Genomic DNA, 20,605 nt, shown 5'->3' with positions numbered 1-20,605 from the left:
TTTTACTTTTAAATTAAAAAAGAGCTTTACTAGCTGTGGAATGGTTTGGCGCTGAAAACAAATTAGCATTTGCTGCTGCTTGGATTTTTTTTGTTTGTTCTTACTTTTTGTCAAATGTTTTAACACCTTTGAAAGTCTGGGGAAGTGTGATCATGGATGTTTAGGTTTTTGGATTTTTTTCTTTTTTTAATTGGGAAGCTTTGCAAGAATGTGCTTATTTTCTGCTTAAATGCATTTGCTGCTTATAATTTAAATGAGTTCATAGATGAGTGCTTTTTACTTTCAAGATCAATCTTCTTCAAAAGATGGAGCTATCCTTGAAAGGTGGATTTGTAAAAAGGCATTTATCTCCAGAAGGCTCTTTTTATTGTTCAGAACATAATCCTTGAGTGTTTTACACACAGTTGGATTGAATTCCTTGATTTTTAGGGAATGTTGAACTTGAAGATGATGGTTGAATCAGTTCTTGTTGAAATATAAGTAGATATCTGCTGTTGTAATCAACTGACCGAGGAAGAAGAACTTGTCAGGAATTCAGTCCATACAATCATTTAAACTTGCTACTGTGTTGGAGCAGTTTACTTGTTGTTGGTATGTCATGAAGTGACAGCACCAAAACCGGGACAAAAGATAAGAGCAATTTCCACTCAACTATTTTTAAGTATTTGGAACAAGAACTGCAGAGCTATGTGAAGACTTGTGAATTTTTGTTTTAAGCTTTAGTGCCTTTTGTTACGAGATACTTTAAATGGGCCTGTAATGAGGCAGAAGGAAATGTTTTGGCTGCTTACCCATTTCAGATATTTGGCAGCTGCCTGTTTAGTCCTCATAAAAAGTCCTTTGATTGTCTTCTCTTGATAGTAAATCGCAAGAGGAAAAGGTGTGAAGCTTATACACTGCAAATCTCTGTGCTGTATCTGCTGGTAGAGTACTGTACCAGAAATGGGCACGTCACTTCCAGATGTTAATGCCTGGTAGGAGGACTAGGTGTAGCTTGTTTTGAGAAATTAGTAGAATTAAAATACACTCAAGGGTGTTTTTTTTTTTTTTTTTTTTTTTTTTTTTTTTTTTTACTTGAGCTTAATTTTAAGACAGCCTTAATTTCCAAGTCAAACTTTACTGATTTTATTTTATGCTGCTACAAATTGGTCAGAAAATTTCATTATTTTTGTCTTTGGTTCCTAATTTTGCTCAAATATAAATTTCCAGCATGGCCTTTGTCAATACAATTATTGCTTACTATAGTTATTGGCTGGAAGTTTACTTGTTTTCATCAAATAGCCCTTTCATATCAAAGGGGGAGGGTCAGGGAATCGTCTTGAGATGGTTCTTTATAATGCAGTCAAAAAGCTAAACTTGTGTATCCCTTAAGTTCTCACTAGATCATACAGCAGTGCACAAGGAATAGGATTTGCAGAGTCTCTATGTGACTGTTGGTTTTCCAACATTTGTCTCTATGTTGGTTTTCCTGTGCAGCTTTTAATCGATGAGGCCCGTTTCTTCTTTTCCTTGCATCTGAGAAAGTTGCTGCTCTCAGTAATAATAAAGCTACAAGTACCATAATGAAAGGCCAAAAAAAGAAGTGATTCAACTAATATGCAGCAGAAGGAAATGCAGTGTAAGTGAAAGGAGAGAGAGAAAGGAGCAGAAAATCGTTCATGGAAGGGAGAGAGATCTCTGATCTTGGCAATTTTGATTTGATTTCAGTGAACTGTAACATCACAAATCCATTGGAAGCTGACCTTGATTGGATTTGGTGCATTTGGAAGACCTTTGCTCAATATCTAGTCTATCATTTAGTGTGTGATATGAGTTGTGACTTCCCTGTGTATCTGTTTACGTAGCCAATAGAGTAAGAGTTGGTACAGTGAAGCAGTAAAGGTATATTTGGAAGGGCAGCTCATTTTTTGGGTGTGGGTAACTTTAGCAAATGTTACAGGAAGAAGTATACTTCTATCCAGAAAAATGTGTGCATTTTAAGCAGTCCATCTTTCTTCATTCCCCTAATGAATAGTAGAAAATCAGTTGGCTGTTTCAAAACCATAAGCTTTGGCTTTTAAAAGATTTTCCTTTGCATATTTTAGGCGAACGTTTCAAATGCATCTGATTACTTATTTGTGTGGACTTTTTTTTTTCCAAATTGCTTCTGCACATTTTTTAGATGCATCTTTGGACTTGTGCCTAAATGCTTCTTTACACAGAGCTTTGAATTACCGAATATTTTGCTGAATCACTTCAAAAAGGCAGTATTGATCTCATTGTTACCCAAATGTAAGAAAAATAAAAGCCGAGTGGTCCCTGAGATTTCCACTTTAGGGGTAAGTCGGTGACAGGACATGAAAGATAAATCAAGCAGCCCTGCTGGCTCTGTAAATGCATAGAAATGTTGATTGGAGGAGGCCTTTGGAAGTCTCAGAGCAGTACTTTGAGCAGCCCTCCATCAGGTCAGCCTTGGTTTTGTCTTACTGAGGCTTGAAAACCTTTAAGGATGGTCTCTCCAACTATCTCTCTGAGTAACCTGACCCAGTGCTGTGCTGCTGCTCTCTTACTGCAATATTGTTCCTAGTATCCAGTTGATGCATTTTGTACCCTTTGCTTTATCATCTGCTGCTTCTGAGAGCAGCCTGACTCCCATCATCTTTGTAGCTAACCTTCTGATAGTTCGAGGTTGCTATTAAATTGCTCCTTTACTTTTCTTTACCAGGCTGAACAAGCCCTTCTTCATGTGCTCTTCCTCCAAAAACCATCTCTAGTTTCTTTTCCTGCTGTTTACTTAATTTCCTATTTTCAGAAATTACTCCATACTTTAATCATGTTTAAATTGGAGCAAAGGGAGTATAAAGCATTGCTTATTATTTTTGTTGGTTTTCTTAGTCCTTAGTAAGCTGAAACATATCTGAGAAAAGTGTCTTTATATCGGTTCTCCTTGCTGGAGTTACTGTTCATCAGACACATATCAGAGAAAGTGTGGATTGTTTCTTTTTTATTAAGAAATAAGAAACAAAGAAAGAATTAACCTGTTTCTCAAGGTAACTTCCTCAGAAGCTAGGAAAAGTTTACATTTTTCTCAGATCCTTTTCTTTCCAGATGTTTCAGGAACCTAGAGACCTTAATTCAACAGTTCTTTCAAAAAATGAAATCAATATGAATCCACAAATGATATGTCCAATGCAGTAATTTTAAGTAGGAAACATTTTTTAGGTTGTTCCTCGTTCTTTAAACTGAAGCATTTTAGTTGCATCCAGATGTATTTTTAGTAACAAAAATACTCAGTGCTGATTTGGATAGATATGTGTTCCCATATTTATAGTATTTTAAAGAATTCTGGTATTGCTTGCAAGAGCCATCTAGGAGACTCACAATCTTGGTGAATTATGGAATGCTCATAAAAATGTAAATGTTATCCAGTTACAGATAGTTTAAATTTGAATGTGAAAACAGCATTAAATGTTTATTCTGACTAATAGAAAAATATAATAACTTTTCAAATGGATCCCAATATCTTAATCATCTGATAGTGCTTGTTTTTATAAAAGCTAAGTGCTGCCTTTGTGCTGATAAAAAAGTACTTACTCCACTATTGTAAGAAGATTATATGTTCTTTTTAAAAGTTTTAAGGTATGTTTAGTGATAGAATGCCTTGCATAGTGGTTTTTTTTTCTGCAGGATGGTTTTGAAAGATGAATGATACTACTGTTTGTGAATAACTTAGCTTAGTGTTTTCAAGAATGGTATTTTATTTCCTTGGTTTCCATTTAGAAAGTCAAATTCTAAATTGTGTGTCCAATGAAATTTCTTGGGCTTTTGAAACTTCCCTTAATTAGCAATATGAATCCTCAAATGTGTATTTTTTGGTGATGAAGTTCTTCTTTGTTCCTAGGTTGAAAATGAGTTTCATCTTTCAATTTTGATTTGACTCTTGAATTGTGCTGTTATTAAACTTGTACATGGGTAATACAAAAATAAACTCTCTTCTTGCTTTGTTAATCAGAATTGTGTGAAAAAAGCTGGTTGATGGATCAAGTGCTTGATTTAGTTGTGGAGCCTAAATCTGAGCAAGTCTGAGGAGAGCTCAAAATAACTTTTTCATTTTAATATTGGCTCATATTATGCTTTTATTTGTCTATGAAATGGTCCAGGGAACAAGAGCTGACTATTGATGCTTAAAAGCCTTTTCTTTTGACAGTTTTTCAAGGGAATTTTTCAAGGGACATATTCAAGTTGTCTCTGTCTTCCAGTAGTGGATAACTGTGACCTCCATAATCTAAAATTTACAGATGAGATAAAGCTTAATAATAATCATAATGTTAGAGTGGTCATAAAGTCCGTTTGATTTTATTGTCTCCTCGAGTAAAGCTAAATAGCATGTTCTTCCCCCCTCAACGCATTTTCTTTCTTCATGACTTATGTGTAAGATATGTAGTTTAATTTCTTAAGTATTTTGCTATTAAACTAAAGGTCGTGTGAGAATCCCCGGGAATCGGCAGTTTCCCAAGAATGTGACTCCTGAAAGATGGTTTGATGTAACATACTGCTTCTGCAGCCATGATGTGCTGCATGTCAGAGTAAATTAGAGCACAGCTTATTCATTCTCCTGCTACATCACAGGGCTTGGGATTTTGAATACCCATTACTCCTTATTCTTCAGAGTTCATTAATAGTTTTGGACCATAAGTAAAGTTCTAGGTCACTGGCCCTTTCCCCGTTAGTGTTAATGGAGCCCTTTTTAAGTCTACTGGAATGTGAAGAATGAAGTTTTACTTTCCTTTTTGGGAACTCCTAATTTTTGCCAGTTGTACAATTACTTCAAGTTTCTGCATTGCTTTAAGGAATAAAAGAGTATCACTAATTTATTTACTATGAATAATTAGAATTTACAACACAAAGAAATGACATTTAAGCCTTAGCCTTTGAGGAAGCTAATTATCATGTATATGAAGATTCCCTAGAAGATGGGAACTGAATGCTGAGAAGCCTTGTTTTAATGAGACTGGTTTAAATTTCTTTTTTTATGTTAAGGCCTGTCTTTATTCTGATGCCCTACTCATAAGCTGAACAGAAAAGTGAGATTTGAGTGAACAACTAAGAAATTATTTTAAGCAAGCATGTCTCAAATCATATTAAAAAAATTAGGAGTTGAATTTAAAACTGAGATGTACAGTTTGGGTCTTTAATGTAAAATTGTCTTTTCAAATGTCAGTTCAAAAGTAGCAGATTCAAATATTGTAGAATTTTGCAAAGTTACATTCCTTAGTAATTTTGAGAAGTATAAACAGGTTAAACTTGGTGTAGAAACGATATTGCAATCAGTATTTTTGGCTTCCCCAAAACCCCCTCACATTATCTTATTAAAACAGACTTTGCATGTTGATGGTTGTGGTTTTTCAAGAAAAAAGATCCGGAGGAGTGAGAATGTTCTCTTTTGTGTGTGTGTGACTGTATCCAAGTTACTATCCCTAACCCAGGTTTTGTTCTGCAGCAAACTAATTTAAATCCTCCTAGGAATGCACAATATCCTTGCCAAAGGGTTTCACCCTTTTCAATTGAATGCTGTGTTCAAAATAGGCATTCTTTACAAATACTTCTACTAAAATTTTTGTCTTTAGGAATAGACTGTAGCAGTGCATGTCCTTTGTGGCAAATAGAGGTAAATGTTTAGTCTGTGCTCTTGAATAATTAAAAGTTTAGCATGGGCAGCTTTGCCAGGAGTGTTGCTCACTGGAGGATGAGCATATGAAGAAAACCACAAATTAAAACACTGTTGGAGTGTAATAAATAAAACAAACCATTGGATTGATTAAAAAGAAAAACAAAAAATTACAATTCTTGTCCCTTTTTTAAGAGTTTATAAGTAAGTTATGTATCAAAGCCAGCAGAGTCAGATAAATCCTCAGTGTTTTCAACATTTGGCTCCACACACAAACTTCTCAACCAGCAGTTTTCAGATCTTTCCTCTGGAAGTGTACAGCAGCTTCTCTTACTGAGAACTGTGGCCGCTGCAGATTCGGTTGGTCCTGTCCTGCTCTCAGTAGAACCTGCATTTATCTGCCAGGGAAGATCCTCAAAGGACCAAGTGCTTTAGACTTGGGGATGTGGTCAGTCATCAGCTGTGATGGTGTTAGTACTGGGTTCTGTGCTTCTTATGTGCCTATCTCACTTAAGGCAGAGTTACTAATAGTGGGTTGTGCTGTTAGCCCATTACAATGGGAAATAAGGGGGTTGTTTCAAACAGTATGTTTGGATACTTTAAATAAATATTTTCAGCTCCAAGGTCTGGTAGCATGGCCATGGCCAAGTGCTATATTTCATTTGGAGGACCCATCTGACTTAAATGTGCAATTCTTTTCCTCAAACAATTATTCAGTCATGTTGTGTCCTTCTGGTTAGATTGGTATTACTATGCTACATTGATTAGCACTTACCATTAGGAGTACCTATTGAAGAAATATTTCTGTGTTCTGCCCAGTGGAAACCAGTGTAAGTATTCAAATTGAGGCTTTTCTGGGGAGTTGGTTCATCTCCAGTAAGGATAAACATTTGAAATTTATCATGTCCAGATAACTTGCTCTCAGAGGAGTTGTCCAGAGTAATACTGGTCTGGTAATACCGAATTCTAAGAAACCTTGGAATACTGGAGAAGTTTTCAGAGAATTTGAGTATAAAATTATGATTATAATTACAAAAGCAGTTCTAGGTTCATAAATCTAGATCAGCTAGATAGGAATCAGTTCCAAGTAAATTAGTGGGAGATGTATTTTACTTAATTTTCTTGACTAATGAACAGGCAGTGTAATTTAGCAGATCTCTTTTCCTAGTATTTTAATTGAGACCATCACAGAAGTCTGTTGTAGTTATCTTGTAAATAGCTTGTGTTAGCAGGAAGGCAGAGCAGCTTAAAGTAGTTGTCTTGTAAATAGCTTGTGTTAGCAGGAAGGCAGAGGTTGTAAGAAAGGTAGTAATTTTGATTAAGCTAACAGGGAATGTAGATGTGAACTAGTTTCTTCAGTAGGTGTGATATACTAATAGAAATTGAAGTTAAAACTCTGGTGCAGTCAGTTGGATAAGGAGGGAAAAGTGAAATGTAGGAACTGATACTCTTTGCTTTAAAAAGGAGAGCCTGTAATCTAAGTGACATAAGAGCAGTTGTCCTCATTCAGGGGAAATGCTCCAGAAACATCCCAACATCCTTTCTTGGCAGGGATGAGTTGGGAATGTGTTCAAAAGCAAAGCAGGTGTGGAACAAATTTTTATATTTATTTATTTATTTATTTATTTTTACCATTACCTTCTCAGATTTGAACTGTATTCTGCTTAGGGGAATTCTTGATGTGTATTTATGTCTTCTGGTGAAGAGCCAGTGTGCTGCAATCCCATATGTGTGAGAGCAGAATTGCCCTGCTGCTTATGCTTGTTTCTCCCAGTTTGCTGTGCAACTGCAGGTGGTTTTTGTGGGATGTATGCATGAAGGTTGGTGAGGATAAATGTGTTCTTGGTGTGGTTTGTTATCCTTACTTGTTTCTGTTGCCACTGCAACTCTTCCTGCAGAGAGTTTACTATTAAAAACTCCTAGAAAATAAGGCTGCAGGGAGCCCCGAAGAGCTGTCTAGTTTGTCATCTTGTACTAACATCATTCTTACACCTGTGTTATTCCTGATATTTATCTTCCACTGATGTGTACTTTAAAATCTCCAGCGATAAAGATTACTTTTCTAGGCAAACTGCTCTATGCCCCTTTTTTGGAGGTGGCTTCTTGTATGTTGTTGGGTTTTTTTCTTTCTGTAATGTACTTGTTCTTGCAACAAAGTCTTACTAGGCTGAATGAAATGCATAAGTGAATCAGTCTTCATCCTATTTGCAAGATGTGTTTTTGTGTTCACTAACCCAGTTGGTTGTTTACAATGTGAGCTGTGATTATGGGAGAAAACCTTTCTCACAGCATTTTGTATCAGTAGTGAATGTCTGTGGAAGCCTTTGTGGGTGCTTGGTATGAGAATGCATAGATGTACCTGTCTCTTGCTTTCCTCTCCACAATTTAGAAGCGGTCTTCAAACACAAACCATAAATAGCAAAGGAGCTACAGAAGAGACTCAGAGCCTTTCATTATCCTAATTCCATTTAATAAGATACTACATTTTATAGAAATAAAGAAAGCCAGAAAAATCCTAGACCATACATCTGCACATACAACCTGCGGATTCAAGAAGTCACCTGGGTCTTGTGTTGGAGCTCAGAAGTCGGAATCAGTAGTTTGTTTCCCTCTAAAAATAGATGGTGTTTAGTATTATCAGGGACACTATCTATATCCCAAAATAGTTAATAATGTTAAATGTTAGTATGTGCTTTTAGATGAATTTCTGTTGAATTGCTGAGGTTTTAATTTTGTGAGATTTTATCCTTTTCAATGTCCAGACTGCTTAAGATCCTTGCTTTTACCTGACTTGCCTGTGGTGGTCCTGGCACCCATTTGATCCTGTAGTTAGGTAGAGCAAGGTGTACAAAATTCTGTTCCCTTTTCATAGAGGTACCTTTCTAGTAGGAAGTTACCCTGACATGATTTGCCAGTGTCAGCAGAGGGGGTGCACAGGACTGGTAGATGCCCTTGTGCAGGAGCAGGAAGGAGGGAGTTGGAGTATAGCTAAATGGACACTTGCTGATTCTAGCTGTTGTGGAACCTCAGCCCTTGCCCATTATGTTGTTACATTTCTTAGGAATCTTGGGGGAGGGAGAAGTCTTGTTTTCTTGGCTGGATGAAGCAGTTGCAGGGGGACATGAAAATAAAAAAAAATAGGAAGTAGAAGTAAAATCAAAGCAATGCAGAGTTATTTCAGTGTTGAAATAAAGTTTGGCTCAACTTTAGGGTGAAGGTTCAGTTCTGATTGTATCTGGAGTAGTTTCCTTTCTTTAAATTGTCTAGTGCCTTCACACAGTTAGTCATAGATATGCAAAGAAACTTCGTGTTTCCACATTATTTTAATATTGTTTGTGAGACTTTAGGATTCCTTGCTCTTCCAGATCTACAGCTAAGAGTCATGTGGCAGGGAAGGGAAAGAGTTTTAAATATCTACTGAACAGAAAACTGTATATATAAAGCCCTCTGCTAATTTTTGTTTCGTTTAGTGGAGGTGCTAAAAGGTTAATAGCTACTGTATCACATCTATTGTATCAAGAGATTCTTTTCTAACCTAAAGCAATGTTAATTTCCATTTAAGGAAGAATGTCTGCAGGAGCCAGTGGTATTTACTAACTGCGCCTGTAAAAACATTCCTTTTCACCCTCAGATGCTCACTCAGCCTTCTGTTTTCCAAGCGACATTATTACAGGCTTTAGCTTGTAGCCTGAAAAATGTTTTAATAACGTGAACAGCAGAATCCTCATTCCTGACTCCTCTTCAGATACTTCTTTACTTGCTTTCCCCTGGTTTGGATTGGACTAAAAGTTTAGCAGTAGCTGGGGGGGATTTATTTTGTTGTTTTTGCATGTGTGTGTCCTCCTGTTCAAAACGTGAAGATCCCTGCTGGAACATCAGTTTGTATTTTAAAGGGGTTTTTTGTCATTAAGATTCTTTAAATCAAGGGAAAAAAGTCTGATTTCAACTATCATTTGGCTGTGATAGATAATGATACGAGACAAATTGAATGGAATCCCATTTCCAGTGTTACCAACTCATGTGAATTCCTTTCCTTGTCGTCTTTGGTCAGAGTGACAGGCTGTTGGGCTGGACACAGCAATAGCTCAGGGCTGCTCCATGGTAACGGAATGAATGCTTCTACCCTGTGGTACCTGCAGCCTGCTTGAATTACCTTGTGTTTACCACAGTTTGGTCTACAGAAAACAACACATGTGAAGAGTTACCGTGGCAAACATGATGCATGTTCACTGTGCCATCAGTATTACCCTTAACCTCACGCTTTCATTACACTCAGTAAATGGGGGGAAGAGGTGTAGCTGTTCTGTTCTGTGCCTCAAGCAAGGGAGAGCCTTGCCAGTGCCTTGAGTCTGGAGCGCAGAGCAAATCCATGTCACCTTGTAGCAAAGTTTCCCAGTCACCAGTAATGGGCAGATTTCTGAGTATTTCAGAAGAGAGGACTTTACTCAATATTCCTGCTTTGAAGTTGAGAAATGTATGGTACAGTTGATGTTACAAATCAAGATAATACATGCTTTATAAGCTGAAGTCTTAATTATTTGCTTGAGCTGTCTGGTCTCAGGCTCTTTGATTGAGCTGTCATCCATGTCTAGATGGGGTGACATACAAATAATTGATGGCTGAAGACCTAGCCAAGGCTTACCCTATATTGCATGCAAGTAACTCTATAGCTAAAAAAACCCCTATAACTTTATCAGTCACTCAACAGTTAAAATAACAGTAATGGAAAATTGCCTTTTTTGTATAAATCCTGTGCTTGTGAATGTAAGCTTTTATTTATCCAGCATTTTCCATGTTTTATTTATTAATGCTTTGTTCTGGTTTGATTTCCTGTAGAAATAGTATTGCTCTCTTATGGAATGAGTTACAGTAGTGTAAGGTTCCAGTGAGTGAAGTTGTTTTGAACCAACTGTGTGACGTGACTCATTCCTCCCATTATGATCCTATACTATGATATCCTCACACCTGGATGGATTTGGTTTTGTGTCTATGCATGTTGTTCTCTGTTCTGAGGTCATCATATTCAAATGCTACTTTTGTACTAAGTTACTTGAACTTCTGGTACTGTTTAGTATGCACATGAAATACTCTTTAGTGGCAAATTCTTGTCTATTTGCATGTTCCCACCCCGAGGTCCTAGTTTTTCTTACTTACTGAAAGTGGAGAGTGCCCAGCTCTGTCTTAGACCTGGTAATCAAAATATGAAAATTTTTGGATGCATGTTGCAGGGAAAATAGTCAGAGTGCAGCCCACTCTGACGGTGACAGAAAGACCACAAAAAACAAGTACCTTGTGTAGTTTTGCTTCTCAGACCAGTTGAAACAGATGTGTCCTTTGCTTGCTTGCTTATTTTTGCTGCTGTAATATCTGTTTACTTGAATAGCTCCCTCTCACCAGGCATCAGCTACATGTTCTTTCCATGAGCCTTTCCCACAGCTCTTTCTGTCTCCCACACTTTCGCCTTCTCACTCCCAAGTCAATACCATAGTTCCCTTAGTTCCTCACAGAGCTTTTGAATGGGAAGAGTCAAACACCTGCTGAGCTGGCTCAGGGCTGTATACAGTGCTGACTGCTTAGGTGGAAGGGTAACTGCCTGTTTTGTCTAGTCCTTGAATTACTGTGGCAACTAATCTGCATATTTCACTTGTAGCAAACCTAAGTTAGCACCCTCATACTTGTGCAACTTTCATGTCTTAAAGAATCTATTACTAAGTATTAATTATTGTCTGGAACACAACACGCACACACCCGCCAGCACTAGTGACTTCAGAAAGATACAGGTATGAAAGAGCTGGGATTTCTGAGCGCACTTTCCATAAGAAGCAAGGATACAAGTGGGGGTAACAGAAGACTCTTAGGCTGTTAGCATGTGAGATTGCACTATGAGAACTTGAACTGGATTTCCATCAAGGTCCTTGGACATTGATATATTTATTTAAAAAGTGTTGGTAATGCTCCCAAGGAAGAGGACTTCCCTACAAATACAGAGCTAAAGAGTGATTTTGGAAGTCTAGGTTGGGAAACAGCTTCACAGAATTGTCACTAGGATTAACCTGTAGGTATAAGGTGTTCTCCCAGGAGGTAGTTAAAATATTGACTTGAGCAACAACTATAAACTTTTTTCTCGTACTTGGTTATATCTGTCCTATGGAGGCTTCAGTACCACAGATGTACTTTTTCTGCCTGCACAGTTTTGATCAGAGCTATCTATTCCTGACAACAGTGCTAAGTCCATCAAAAGGACTTGTTTATTGCCTTAGAAATCAAATTCTAACTTTTTTTTTTTTTCATCCAGATAAGTGCCTATCCTATTTGAACTGCTTTTTCACTACTACTTTTCCCTTTCTGCCCCATGGCTGAATGTAGAGTCCATCTCTGTCTAGTTAGTACATTTATTTGTATTAGCACTCAAAAGAAGCACCTGGAAGAGCAGAAAATCTGACTGATATTTTTATCAGTTTTCCTGTAGTTTGAGAAGATCTCACCCCTAAATGAGAAGTGTAGTGCAACTCTCAAAAAAATATTGTGCCAAAGTTTTCTTTGTCCCTTTGGGATCGGTTCTGAGTCTGTTGTCCTGGCTTGCCTGGACATTTGGTTTTCATCAACCTTTTTGCCTTTATTTAGTTTGACCAATCCCACACCCACTGTATGTAAACATTGAATGAGATTCAGTGAGTAGAATAAGAAAAATGACAACTAGCCCATTAGGCAAGAGAGCAGAATCCTATGAAGGCACAGCATTAAAAAAATTAAATGCAACTTGATATCCAGACAGTATAAATGGCTACAAACTGCATGCTTTAGGGGATAGAGTAGTTAGAAATACAGTTCCACTGATTAACCTGTTTGGTCTCCTTTTAGAACATTCTTCAAGTACTGATCTCATCTTTATTTCTCTTCAGAAGCACCATACATGTACTGGGGGAGAGAACATTCTTCTGTGTTATATGGTCACATTAAAAGGAATAATTATGTTTTTAAAGTAGCATGCTAATCTTCTCCAAGGTTTTTTTCTCTCCCTATTTCTGTGGCTTTAAAGAGGATGGTGCTCAATCTGTATGGTCTTTTGCTATATGACAATAAATCTTCCTCTCATTTGGAGCATTGTTTCTGTTTGCTAAGTTTTGTCAGAGATACATGGCAATGAAAGTCAAAATGATGGTGGTTACAGACATTTTTACTCCATTATCTGTTGCTTGAGTGGCTTTTGTTCAGCCATTGCTTATATGCCCTCTAATACCAGCATCTCCTAAAATCTTACCTTATACAGGATCAAGTTTAATTGAAAAAGCAGTGTAGGCAAGCATCAAGCGTGTAAATGATCACTTGTTTTCTATACATGCAGGAAGAGTTCTCTTTTCTGTTCTTGCAGTCTGTGATTGTTGTTTCCTAACATCTGTGGCATGATGCAAACTGATACATATTTCTTTGTGACCAGTGCAAATATTTTTAACAGATCTCTCTTTTTTACCCCCTGGCTGAACCAGGCAAACTTTGTTTTACCGAATTTCTTCTGCTCAGCCACTGGTTAGCCATCTTAGTTTCAGAAAGGATGCATCATTTCAGAATGTCAGTCTAGGAGGTTAATGAGACTAGTTTGGTGACTGACTCCACTTCTCTGTGTATGTGATTTTTAGAACCATTTCTGTAGCTTTTAGATTCATATGTTCAATACTATTAGTGATTTCTGTGTAGACAATGTAGTTTTTATTAGCTCTAAACCAGATATCCACCATCAACAGAGGAGGGAAAAGACATGTTACTATCAAAATAGAAGTAACGAGCAGTGTGCATAATTTGAATGAGGAGCGGGATGTTTATTTTCACTCTTGGCACACAGAGATGTGCTACATAAGGACCCTATATTTCTGAAAGTCAGATCATACCAACAGCATTAGGAGGCTTTGGCTGCTTTTTTCTTACACTCTTTCTTTGATGTTGATTCACATTTTCTTTTTAAGAGCATGGGATTGGGATTTCTTCTAGATGAGTCATAATTCTGTTCATATAATAATTTCCCCATGGAACAGGTGTAAGCAGCTGGATGCCATTGCTCAGGGATCCTCAGTCATTGTTGCTGCTTGATACTTCTGTTCTTAGGTGTTGATCAATCAGAAGGGCTCTAAAATGCTAACCATGAGTTCAGCGTTAAATACTTCAGTGCTTAATTCTGATGTTTACCAATCCATACTTTTTATTATGTCTCTCTCTTTTCTAGGAAGATTTTAATGGTGCTAGATAGTTTGTCTTTTGCCAGACAAGTTTTCTTGTATCCCTGGAATTTTATTCTGTGACTTTCTTATCATGTACTAAGTAGTTAAATTAAGCATAACCACCAATCATTCTTGACAAGCCTTGTGATAAAGGATTTTTTAGCGATTAGTTTAAGTTAAACATTTGACTTTTGAACTCATTCTTGTGGTATGTTTGAAAATACTGGTGACCAAACAGTGTATTTTGATGAATAACAAACTGCAAACATTGCTGCTTTTTGTTATTATAATGAGGGATAATTGACATTCTGGTGTTGATGCAGTTGATGTTTTACATAAAGCTTTAAAAGAATTCAAAATACTTTGTTATTTTGCTCTTAATACAGACAAATATGCTGGATTTTTTAACGAAAACATTTCTAAGAGGATTTTGAGACTTTAAATTGTATTTGCTCTGGAATATAATTGAATGTACAACGCAGGTACTTATAAATTCTTCTTATGGGTGAGAAAAGGATAGAGTTCAAAAGAAGAAGTAAATGTGACTTATAATAAGGAATAATGTGATTTTTATAGAGCAAGATGTGCATTTCACTGATCTCTATGTGATGCTTGTCTTTTAGGATTGCTTTGTTGGCAGCATGGTCAAGGATGAGCAAATCCTATGGCTGCAGCCAGCTGTGCTCTGGCCCACCTGCTGGGCACTGACCTATTCTTGTGTAGGGTCTCTTTTGATCTCAGATACCAAAGATTCTTGCCTTTACTACTCTTCTAAGTTAAAAATCCATGCTTGTGATTATACTAATGGTTGATATTGGACTGCTCCAATTATGGATGTAGACTTTTAGAAGTGCACAAAAGTCATGCAGATAAGGTGTTGGAGTTCAGTATCCTTTTCTGGACTCTCTTAATATGAAAATTGAAGTCTTAAAAAAATAAAATCTTTAGCTGGCTAATTGATAAAACTGCTTGTAGGTTTTAGACGGTTCCTAGGAATAACATTATCTGTTTTCACCTCTATAGGAATGGTTTTCAACTTGTAAAGGAAAGCACTTCAGCAAGTGAAATGTGATGAAAGGCTTGCAGAGTGAAAAATATGCAATTTTTCCAATTATACTGTCATTATGATAAAAAGATTTTATTACTCTAAATGTGTTTTACTTAAATATTTTGGGTGCTGTCTGGACAGTGTAATAAAAGTGTGTTACAAATATGATTAAAATTAGTGTTTCAGAGGGGAAAAGTTATGTAATCTTAAATCATAGTGGTTTGGGATTTTTGCTTGGTTTTGATGGGAGGCGCTGACAGTAGCATTTGATACTATGCAAAGAGATAGGAAGATGGTGTTTAGCTGATAAAGTTGTGCATGGTAAAGCAAGGAAGCATTTGGTTCTCAGTGTTGCAGTAAGAAGAGTGATTATAGAGAAATCATGTGTAAGATATGTGTAACATAGTTCGCTTTTATTTGCAGTCAGTTTTCCAAGTTTTTCCTTGGTCAGCCAAGGGAAAGATAATGTTGAATTCTGAAATGTATGTTGCAGTAGTTAATTGCATGGATAAGTTTTTTTTTCGGAGTTAAAAGCAATTTATATCTTGTCTTGTATTTCTAGAGTTTCTGTTTATTGCCCAATATGAAGCTGAACATGAGATTTTACTGAGAGTACATATGTGCTTGCACATCTTGCTGTACTGGTTAAATATGGTATTATCTTAAGCGCTCATCATTTTCAAAAAGCTGATGTCGCACAACCCTTCCTGGAGTTCTGTGAAATAAATAGTTTGAATGGGCTTGTATCTGGTCCAGGCAAAATCAATTGAGCTTATAAAACTGCTGAAACGAACCTGACTGACCTTTCATGAAATGAGCTGGGAAGCCCTCAGCTATGTGCTCTAAGGCAGAAGCAGGTTGGTGCAGGAAGGGAATGGGGACATTTTGACTCAGCGTGATTTCTTGTGGCGAGAGCAGCTTGTGCATACTCATAAACTGATCTGTACAGGATAGGAATATTGCTTCTTTCCAAGGAAAAGAGAGCCCTTCTCCAACTTTTGCTTGTTCTTAGCAATGCACAAATATTTATAGGAGGCAAACCAGGCATAATTAGAAATGTTCTTCGTACAGTATCTCCTTAAACTGGACGTGGTGGTATGCTGGAATGTGGAGATATCTTTGTGGCAGTTTCTTTACTCAGTCTGATTCTTTTGAAAGCATCTTACTCTGCTTGTATTTTCCATACTAGAGGTTTACAAAAAATGTTTATACTACAGCTTCAAACCTCTACTGAAATCCTAGAAAACCTAAAAAATTTCTGTTGATTCCTTATATTAAGATCAGATGTGGGAATGTCACATTGAATATCTGCTATACAAAACTCAGATGATTTTAATGGAAAATAAGAATCTGAAATGGTATGTGCCTAGTGGCAAAATAAAAAAGCAGAGGAAAGGGAATGGACAGAGAGAATTATATAATGGGCCAGAATTATGCCTCAGTGGTTACAAGTCCATTTCTCTGCTGTGCTGACAGAGAAAGTAATTGCTGTACTTACATCTTTTTCAATGATGTGAAACTAGGTAGTACAGCAAAGTGCAGTACTTTAGAGAGCCTGCAACATGAACAACACAGTAATCCAGCTAATTGAAATGTCTTGTGAGCTGAGGCAGTTTCAGCTGCAGGGCAGTTTGAGAAAACCCAGTTTTTAAAGTGTCTAACAGCACTTTAAACGTTTTTAATTTTTTCAGTAATAATCTATGAACCTCACCCACAAACTGAAATGTGGTTTTATTGATTTTTATTGCTCTAAAAATTAACTTAAGAACATAAATGGCAATAATGCTAGCAATCAATAACTGAAGATGAAGTGCATAACCAGGATATTTTAAATAAGAAAGCTTATTTCATCATGAGTCAAAACAAGTGGATTTCCCTTTTAAGGCAAATGGTTATTGAAGCAAAACTTAATAACCTACTAAAAGGCAGTAAAAGGTTGAAATTATGTACTTGTTAGTATGTTGGTTTGTGCTCAGCCTGCATTTTGTAAACATTGTGTGAATTGGTGAGTCTGCATGTTTGGGAGGGGAGCATGACCTTTGTGTTTGGGAAACCACAGCCTCTGACACTGATTACAAATCTGCCTTATGGCAGGAAGGCATTGGCAGCCCTGGCCAAATGTGCCATGCCAGCCATAGATGGTGATTGTCAACCTGTGCCCAAGACTCTTCCACCTCATCTCTTACAAGTAATAAAAAACCTGGTGCTTCAGTGGTTCTAACCACTCAAACTTGTGCTGGCCTCAGCTGGTGGGACACCTGCTGCAGTGAAGGGAACTGGAGTGGGGAGCAAGCTCCCATAGCCTTTAAAACAGAAGTTATATGCTCTGAATTAGATTTACATAAACTGTTTAACCAGCTGTTCCATGCTTGGGAAAGAGGCCTTTAACCTTGGAAGTATGGATTATTTGGGGTGGTTGAATACCTTTCAATGGTACTGATTTGCAGACTTTGGTGATCTTGGACCTTCCTGAGAAGACAGGAAAAGGTGAGAATGGACATTGCTGGCAAATTCCAACTGAGAATGTTTCGTTTAAAATTACGTGGCTAGAACTTTCATACTAGATTTTGTTCCTGTTCAAAATTGCTGAAAGAATAATTAGTAGCAGGTGAACTTATATTAAAATAGAGAAGAACATTCTTCATGACAGATGCAATTGTATTCAGGGAAAAATATTTCTATGGAGCATTCATTGTCTTTGGAAATCTTACGAGAAGCATGTATTGGAAGGAGAAAATTTGTAGATAAAGGTACACTTACCTACTTAGTCACTACTAAGACCTTTTTCCTACAATATTGATATTTGAGCTTCATTTTTCTCCTTAAAGAATTTTTTCCCTTGAAAATGCAAAGTTGTTTCCATTCTCTGTCATGACAACTTAGAGACCGGAAGGCCAATCTGAAAATGTTTCTGTTTTTCTAACACAGTATCATTCTTCATCTGCATGACACTGGCTAAAATTTACATGATAACTTCTGTGTGCCTCATAGTTCTTTCTGAACAAGCATGGCTTTGTAAGAGGCAAAGATGACTCCATTTCTTGTTGCAGTAGGGCCTTATTATTTCTTTTTGTGTCACTTCATAATAGATTAATATGATAATGGGATAAATTAGGACCTAAGTTTGTGTTACCAAAATTTTTAAGTTTTACAGTTTATAAAAGGCAGAGGATGTTGATTTAAAGATAATTTCCTAGAATGTACCATGGCAGTGTTTTTTAAATGCTTCATTATAAGTGGACCCTAAAGAATTACGTTGAATATTTTAAATTATTTTATTAGAAAAGACTCACTGAAAGCGTTTTTGAATGTGTAATGATTTAGCCATAGTAACCTTCTAAGTATGCCTTTCTTAGTGACAGGAGCAGGTTTGCATGAGTTACATTGAAAGGTTTGTTGGAAGTAGACCAGTGAAATTGCATTAGTGTTGCTGTCATGAGCCCTGCTGTGGAGAGTTTAAATGGCTTTTATTCGAATAGGTTCACTTGTGGAAACATATCCCTTTCTGGTTTGGCAGTTTTCTAGCACGTGTATCACCATAGTGTTTGCTTTGGAGGAGCTGGACTTAGTTTTTGATATACTAGTGCTATTTTCAGCTAGCAAATAACACTGGTTTCATTTTTAAAGATACTGCATTCCAGCATTCTCATTATTTACTTTTGACTAGTTTTGTGTCCTTTGTGCAAAGTGATGACAGAGATTGTCAGTATCTGAGCCTCAGAATACTGACTTTGTTTTTTCTGCATTAGAAATTTCAACTGAAATAATTTGACATTCATCTTTGTTCTCTGCTAGTCCTGTTCTCTGTTTCTCAAGGTACTGTACATTAATCTAGAAGCTTTTTCTGATGTCTTAAACAGGTTATTTCCCTGTGTTTCCTTAACAAGGTTTCACACATCTCTTGTTCTAATGTAGAGTGCTGGCAAACAGCTTGTGATGTCATGGTTGGATTTTTTTTTTTAGCTTTGTTTGCTCTAAGTTGGTCTTCTAACATAGCAGACTTAGCCCAAAGCTGGTTGAGACCTTGCATTTCTACCCTGGCCTTAATGTGCCTTTGAGCTAGAACGGAGGCAGTAATACTGATTATTTATTTTTTTATTTACTTGCCTACTTACTTTTACTGTCTCTGGCCTGAAAGCAGTCAGTGCTTTAGAAATGTAATCCTCTCAAAGCAAGTATTTCAGCAAATCTAGTATGAAACATTTGTTTTGAAGAGTCAAAATGTTACATGTAAGTGTAAACTCTGAGTAATTAATGACTGTCTAAGTAATTTAAAAATTATGGATTTTCAGTAGTAAATTTTCAAAGAAAAAATTAGAACCAAGAGGGCCTAAATTAAAATGAGATTGACACTTCAACCTCAGCAGGTGCCACTATGTCAAAAAAGATCAGCTGTTGAGTGAAGAGTACAATTAACTTTTTTTTTTCTTTTCTGGATTTATTGACAATCTCTTATGTGTAAAAGTAATACAATTGCATATGGCAAACAGGATTGTAGAACCATTCCAATGGAAGGAACTTCAGGTATAATCCAAGCTCCTGCTCACAGCAGGAGTAGCACTGAACTTGCACAGTGTTGTCTAAACCTTTGTCAAACTGGATCTTGTTTTGATTATTTCTTACTTTTGTGATGAAGAAAAAGCTGTTAGTTGGAAAGAAGAGCATTTAAACATCTGATTAAACTTTGCTGAAATATGAAATTAATATTTGAAGATATTCACTGATGAATTTTGTGAAATATGGGAAGCATGTGAAGCAACATACAAAGACCATAACTGATAACCAAATATTTTTTTGTTTTAGAGCCTTGATGAGTATGAAGATGATGAAGCAGGGCAGAAGGAACGAAAGAAAGAGGATGCTATTACTCAGCAGAATACAATACAAAATGAGAGTTCCAGTGCAGATACCTCTTGCTCATACTTAATCCAGGTGAGATCTTAACATTGTTCATTTTGGCATTTTACTCATATTTAAAACTTTTACTTCTTTCTTCTTTGTATATCTTAACAGTAGATTATACCCTACATGAAAAAAACCCCTAAAGTTCAGGAGTTGACACATTGCTGAAAACAGAGTATGAGGTTCTATTCCACAAACTTAACTGCTGAGACAAAGATTCTGACAACAGAATCTTCTGATTCTGTAGAGGTCTTGAAGGTAATAGTTTTGATGTTCATCATGGAACTTACTATTTAGTGAGGGGAAGAGAAACTGGGAGATTCAAGTGAAAAATACTGACAGGTGTAGAATATTCAATTTATTGGAGGTAGACTTCTAAATCAGGAAACATTTTCCTAATTTATTTTGTTAATTGACTTCTAATTACTGATTCTGGGATTGAAACCAATACACAAACTCCCAGGGTAAACAGCCTCTGTGAAACCTTTTCTCCCTTTTTATTGCTTGCCAATCCCCTGACCATACTCATTCCTGCAGTCTCCTTCCCCTGACATCAAAACATTGCCAGTTATGCCCAGTACACCCCTCCTTCATGCTAATCCACCTATGGCAAATGTTCTGTCTCTTTCCTGAGTGCTCTAAGTCTTTTTAACCAGTCTTGTTTCTCCTTCTATTACCTAACGGCGTGTACAAACTGAGGCCATCCAGCTCTGCCTGTTGACTCCAACAGAGGCAACATGCAAACAAACCAAGCCCGTGGTGCTCATGGGTAGTTTTATAACCATCCATAATTAG

General features: G+C 36.8%; 1 protein-coding gene across 2 annotated transcripts in view; it reads left to right on the top strand.

The window, feature by feature from the left end:
• PAWR (pro-apoptotic WT1 regulator) overlaps window positions 1-20,605 on the top strand; it is a 67,007-nt gene that overhangs the window by 14,137 nt on the left and 32,265 nt on the right. For both annotated transcript variants that reach the window (XM_068190295.1, XM_068190293.1), the window contains exon 3: window positions 19,712-19,840. In XM_068190295.1, the coding sequence (XP_068046396.1) occupies window positions 19,712-19,840 (129 nt within the window). The remainder of the gene's footprint in view (window positions 1-19,711; window positions 19,841-20,605) is intronic.

This window comes from Anomalospiza imberbis, chromosome 5 (assembly GCF_031753505.1).
Source record: "Anomalospiza imberbis isolate Cuckoo-Finch-1a 21T00152 chromosome 5, ASM3175350v1, whole genome shotgun sequence".
NCBI lineage: Eukaryota > Metazoa > Chordata > Aves > Passeriformes > Viduidae > Anomalospiza > Anomalospiza imberbis.
The sequence above is the reverse complement of the archived record's forward strand: the minus strand, read 5'-3'. Positions and strand labels throughout refer to the sequence as shown.